Source organism: Excalfactoria chinensis, chromosome 2 (genome assembly GCF_039878825.1).
Source record: "Excalfactoria chinensis isolate bCotChi1 chromosome 2, bCotChi1.hap2, whole genome shotgun sequence".
In the NCBI taxonomy this organism is placed as follows: domain Eukaryota; kingdom Metazoa; phylum Chordata; class Aves; order Galliformes; family Phasianidae; genus Excalfactoria; species Excalfactoria chinensis.
In genome coordinates, this window is record NC_092826.1 from 1,486,109 (window position 1) to 1,492,108 (window position 6,000).

General features: G+C 43.3%; 1 protein-coding gene across 1 annotated transcript; it reads left to right on the top strand.

Moving 5' to 3' along the window:
* The first annotated feature begins 1,133 nt into the window (after nt 1–1,133).
* LOC140248837 (lymphocyte antigen 6E-like) lies at nt 1,134–6,000 on the top strand. The gene is made up of 3 exons (XM_072329887.1): nt 1,134–1,240; nt 4,732–4,851; nt 5,659–6,000. Exons 1-3 carry the CDS (start codon nt 1,189–1,191, stop codon nt 5,865–5,867), a joined length of 381 nt encoding a protein of 126 aa, XP_072185988.1. The 5' UTR covers nt 1,134–1,188; the 3' UTR covers nt 5,868–6,000.

Below are 6,000 nucleotides of genomic sequence, written 5' to 3' on the forward strand. Positions count from 1 at the left end.
GGACCAAGAAGAAAAGAAAATACAACAGATGGAGAGCAGCAAGGGGGCAGAGTCCGTGGCAAAAGCCCGGGGCACACAGGTTGCTCTGAGTGTCACGTGCAAGGGACTCAGCTGGATAATTTTTGGGACTGTGCCTCCATCCCGATGGTTAGATGGCAGAAAGACAGCAGTGGGAGGAAAAAGCAACAGAGATGAGAAGAAAATGAAGAATGATCTGATTTTGTACAGGGAGAAACGTGGTAAAAACGGAGGAATTAAGAGCACTGCATTGAAACCCAAAGGCATACTTCTATCAGGCATTTAGAACGATACTGATTGGCTATCATTCTTTTTTCTCTGAAGTCTTAATGTGTTGATAACATTGATCAGGCAGCCCCTCACTCTCTGTGCTTTCACTGTTTTGTTTGTTGTTGGCTTTTTTTTTTTTTTCTCCCTGACATTTATTTTATTGCAGTTCCCGAGAAAACTCACAGCTTGCTCAATGTGATGGGGGTGGATGTTATTTTTATTTTCTAATTTAGGTGGTCATTTTCATTGCCTGGCGGAATTTATTTCCCAGTAAGAGAATATCTTCCCACATATAAGATATCCACTTTTTTTTGAACAGAAACATTTAGGATTCTGAACTGCAGTATTGAAAAGACTCACAGAAAATTATACCTGGTCCCCTATGAAATGCAGTGGAAGGAGATTGCTCTTGTGATCTCGCTGTACTAAGAATCCTGGGAGACGTTTTGAAGATGTTTCAATCCCAATTTCAATTTCAAATTCAATCCATTTCCATATGCACTAAAACAGTGCGTGAGGATGGGATCCTGGAGGATGCAGCCTTTGCTAAGCCTGGAAAGGCGAGCGCGCTCTTCTCACGTGGACTCCGTTCTGTTTTCGTGTGTTGCTTTTCCTCCACTCATCCAGAATTAGAAACTGTTGCATACTTAGTACCAGATGAGTAAGCCACATTGTGAAATAACTCAGGAAAGAATAGGGGGGGGGAGATATACGCTTGTTTAGTTTTCCAACAAAGCATATTTCCCCATACAAGCACTGACATGTTACTCTCAATCACTCATCATCTGACGCACTGCAACACCATAGTTATTATCCTATCATAAAAGCAAACACAGCAGAGGTATAAAAGCTGCCTCGTGTGAGCTCTGCTTATTTTGGAGGCTGTGAGAACTATAAAGGATGAAGGCTTCTCTTCTTGTCCTGCTTGTCATTGCCTTGTGCACGGAGAGCGGTGAGTCCCCAAGGGTTGTTTTGTGTGAGCAAAAGGCCAGAGCTGGGGCATGTCTTTGACACTGCAGGCTGAGGAGAGGATTCTGCAGCACAAATAGTGATTCTGAAGCTCATTATGCTCTAGAGGATATTCCATTCCTCGGGATAAGAGCATCCAATCCTTTCTGTGGGCTGCTGTTTTCCTACCAGGAGAAATCATAGAACCATAGGACCATTTGAGTTGGAAGGGATCTTTAAAGATCACCTCATTCAACTCCCCTGCAATGAACATGGACATCTGCAGCTAGAACAGGTGATTAGAGCCTGGTCCAGGCTGAAATAATGCAGGGGAGCTGAAGTGGGGGTTGAGATGCTCTCTCACCTGACACCTTGCAACCCGCTCCAGCATTTGGAGTGGCTCTGTGTAGGGATCTGAGAGCATGGTGGAGCTCCATGAGGAGGGAATTCAACTGAGGATTATACAGAGCTGGAAGAGGTAATATAGAATCACTGGTAATATGGAATCACTGAATTACAGAACCAGGGACCTTTAAAAATCATCTAGTCCAGTTCCCCTGCAGTGAACAGGGACACCTGCAGCTTGATCAGAGTGTTCAGATACCTCTCAAGCCTGACCTTAAATATCTCCAATAAGCCTGCAAATTTGACCTATAAGAAAATATAGCCTGACATTTTTTCTCTTGCTTATTTATTGGTTGCAATTACAAACCTTAATCACCTAACTTAATAGAGATGTTTGTGCTGCAAGAAGACATAGCTCTGTCTCCCATCTCTTTCCTGCAGTTCCTTTGTCAACTCTGATCCCAGGTTTGGGATGGAGCCACAGGGTCCCATCCTCATTCTGATAACTCTTTTCTTTTTTCTTGTCTGAATGTTATTCTGACTACTTCAGGGGAAATATTTGATTATCTCAGCTCAGATGGCTTTTGCCCTATTCTAAACCTAGGATAAACCTAATCTTTCTCTGACTCAGCTGCAGGGCCAGAGAATACCTGCAAATTTCCATCAGTTTCAGTCCCCACCTAGCAGATCAGTAATGCTCATAGTTAATTTGAGGCTGTGAATGTTTTTACTGTGGGACTTCACCGGCCTCAAACTTGGTATGTACTCAATGGGGTTGAGAAACTCAAAGGCAATAAAGCCAATCCCTTCCTGCAGCTTATCAACTATAATCACATTTTTTATAAAGATCACATGGTGAGACAGCAAACTCACTAAAGGAGTTGATAAAAATTAAAACATAGGCAGCGCCACTTTGCTGTGCAATCGAGCCAGAAGGCTGGTAGCTGTTCCAATTAATCTGAATGATTTTAATGGTGCGAATTCTACATCTGCCACAACTTGTACTTTCTAATGACTTACATATGTTAACTGTTTATCCATGTGGCTCAAATTATTCACATGAAATTCTTCACTGGAGAATGTTCCATTTCATTTAGAGCAGAGATCTTCCTTACTAGAGGCAGAAGACCTTCAAGGCAGCCACATGCCTCCAGAGTCATCTTTAGTAGAATCATAGAATATCCTGAGTTGGAAGGGACCCATAAGGATCATCAAATCCAACTCTTGGCTTCTCATAGGACAACCCAAAAATCAGTAAATGCTTACTGGGAGAGAAACCTTACAAAAGGGCAGTTGGCAAAGTCTCTTCCTTTCCCCATCCCACGGCATCAGGACTCTGAAATCACTAGAACTGGGAATCTGGGGTGAAACAGGACTTGGGCATGCAACAAGTTCCACAATTTCCTGCAAAGATTCATAAAGTTTATCTTAATTGTGATTAAAATACAAAATGTCTAGAAAACCCAATCTGAAAACTCTGCTCGTGTGTATGGCTATCAAGGTGGAAAGGGTGGTTCCCAGCAGAGTGAAGCAGAGATGTGCCTGAGTTGCACAAGAGAAGTGAGCAAGGCAACGCAAGTGTTGAGCTTGGAAAAGGAGAGAGATGGTATCTGAGATGCTTCAAGCCCAGCCACCCAACCTCTGTGTCCTCTGCTAGGTGCTCTTCATCAAGAGATAAAAGAAGGAGGGTAGAACATGTGAGGATTAGAGGCCACAAGAGGAAAATGAAGGTCAGTACTGAGTGGCTATGGGAAGGGAAAATGAGTTGTTAGCTGCAGTGGGGTGAGGAAGCAGCTTCCACATAGATGGGGAAAGACGGGTACTTCTTCTCTAAAATTCATTTTTTGTGGTTTCCTGTGAGATACAGTGCATGCTCCGGTCACTTGGGTTAATGGTAAGGAGTGGAGATTCTGTTTGGGTCAGACAGACTTATTTGACCCCTGTTTGGGTCAAACAAGGGCAGAAATGTGGCTAAGACACTGCTGGCAAAGGTACCAAGAAAGGCAAAGGAACTTGGGCAAGAGAGAAGAAGGATGAGGGAAAAGAAGGGGAAACAAAGCTAAGGGAGATTGCTGGCACAAGAATAAGATGGATATTAACTGGTCTCAGGGATAGCCTGAGAATGAGAAGAATGAGACTAATCCCCTTTGGGTGGCATTACTGCAGGAGTGTTTGCTCCAGATAAACAGATGAGCAGGAAATTCCTGTTATCATGCAAAGAAACCTTCCCTGAGGATCTCTTTGCTATGAATGACTGCTTTAGCTTACTTGAGCACAAGCTGTTTGCATTCATTCCTATTAGCACAGCACTTTGCAGATGCACAGTGTTACAGATGTACCAAATTTGTAGTATTAGTGAGTATTTACCCTTGGATGACTAGAAAAAGGAATGTGCTTCAGCTGAGGAGCTGGTTTGCTGAGCCACGTCATCCACAGAGCCAGGATTGCTTCCCAGTGCAGGAAAGCCTCAAGAATGAATTCATCAGATGCATGCATCCCCCTTCCCACCAAACGCTGAGATGGAGAGCTACACGGCTCGTCTCTTATTTGAGATATGTTGTGGGAACATGCAGGAAAAAAATCACACTCGGTGTGGCCAGGGAACTTACTCTCAAATCTCTCCTCATTTTCAAGTTTTTTAATAAGAATTCACTGTCGGTCCACCTGTCTGTTCTGAGAAAGGATGTATTGGCCAGGACTCTTCAGATAACTTGAAGGAGATGCAAAAGAGAATGGATAGGAATCAGTTGGTCTATTTCCAGACAACCACTATTGGCCAACAAATGGAGATGGGTAGAGGTGTCAGAAATTGGGTTAGAAAGAGACCACAAGAGCCTCATGCTTCCATTAGCAGTAGACTGGGGAACGCTTTCCAACTAACATTTCTGATGCCAGAAATTTAAATGGATTCAAGTGAGACTCAATTAAGTATCCAGAATGGATGTTCCTTGAGGATTACTAAATAAGTGAACCACAAGAATTTGAACTTAAAGCAATTTTGGTCTGAAAGAGCAATTTTGGTCCAAATTTGGATGCCTGCCTGTGACTGTTGGGCTTGATAGATCCTCAGCCTGGACTAGCATCACCAGCTTTGTGTTCCTATGAATATGTCTAGAGGTGAGTGATGGATGTTGTGTGCTTCTTCTGCAGCTTTCTCCTTGTCGTGTTTCACATGCAAAGATGCAACTTCCAACATTCACTGTTTAAGTCCAACCAAGTGTGATGACCATGAGAACTACTGTCTTACGACATATTCTACTAGGGGATTTGGTGAGTGTGAAGCTTTTTCTAGGGCTCTCCTGACAAAAGAGGTTTGTGATTAGGCTGACTGCAGGTGTCCTCCCATCAGGAGACGTGACAGAAGAATTAGAAGGATCCTGTCACAAAGACAACAAGTATTGCTTCAGGTGTGAACTCAGCTAATCTGTCACAATATATCGTAGCAATGCTTGTAAAACACACCCAGGAGAGGGAAACGATGGAAAAGAGAAGATTTCTCTGTGTAACAACCTTGTCTAATCTATAGGCTTAAAGATATATTGACAGAGTGTTGGAACAAGAAAAGACCAGATGCTGTGCAAGGGAGAAAACCAAGGCAAGATGATGATGACATCTTCATAGAACTGTGGAACCACAAAGAATCATAGAATGGCTTGGGTTGTAAGAGATCTCAAAGATCATCTAGTTCCAAAACCCTGCCATAGACACATTTGCCAACTGCTAAATCAGGCACTCGATAAGGTTGCCCAGGGCCCTTTCCAACCTGGCTTTGAACATCACCAGAGATAGGGCAATCTTGCACTAAACAAATGCATTGGATGTCTGAATTTATGCTTCAGGTTCCATTCAGCTGGGTCTGAACATGGCATAGGAGCCTTAAGGTCAAGGGAAGATCTCCATAGGTCACCTATAAACAAATAACAATGCAGTGTACTGAAGCCTGAGGGAAAACCATCAGCGTTCAGTATAGAACAGCACATTCCCCACTGCATATTGTGCAGACAGTTTATCATTTATTAAAAAATATGAGATAAAAAAAATCTGACTTTTCCCCTTGTTCTCTCTCTCCCACTTCAGGTGATGGACGTCAGCAAAGCATTACCAAGAAATGTGCTGCATTTTGCCCAACAATTGATGTGAATTTAGGGATTGCAGGTGTTGCCACTAGCTGCTGCCAGACTTCCTTGTGCAACATCAGTGGGGCCAGCAGTGTGAAAACCAGTTACACCATGATAGCTGTGGGTGTCTTGGCCAGTCTTGCCTGCATCCTTCGTCTGGGGTTCTAAAGGGGATGGGGGGAAAGGAGCTACTTGGCCTTGCACTGCAAGGCTTCACTATCTCATCTGTACAGAAGTTTCTGCCAAGGTGAATATCATCCTGTCTCTTCAACCTGTCGTGTCTCATCCCATCATTAAACCT

Coding starts and splice junctions, on each gene's coding strand:
- LOC140248837 (XM_072329887.1), top strand. CDS start 1,189: ATGAAGGCTTCTCTTCTTGTCCTGCTTGTCATTGCCTTGTGCACGGAG. Junction 1,241..4,731: donor TGCCTTGTGCACGGAGAGCG/GTGAGTCCCCAA, acceptor CTTCTTCTGCAG/CTTTCTCCTTGTCGTGTTTC. Junction 4,852..5,658: donor ATATTCTACTAGGGGATTTG/GTGAGTGTGAAG, acceptor CTCCCACTTCAG/GTGATGGACGTCAGCAAAGC.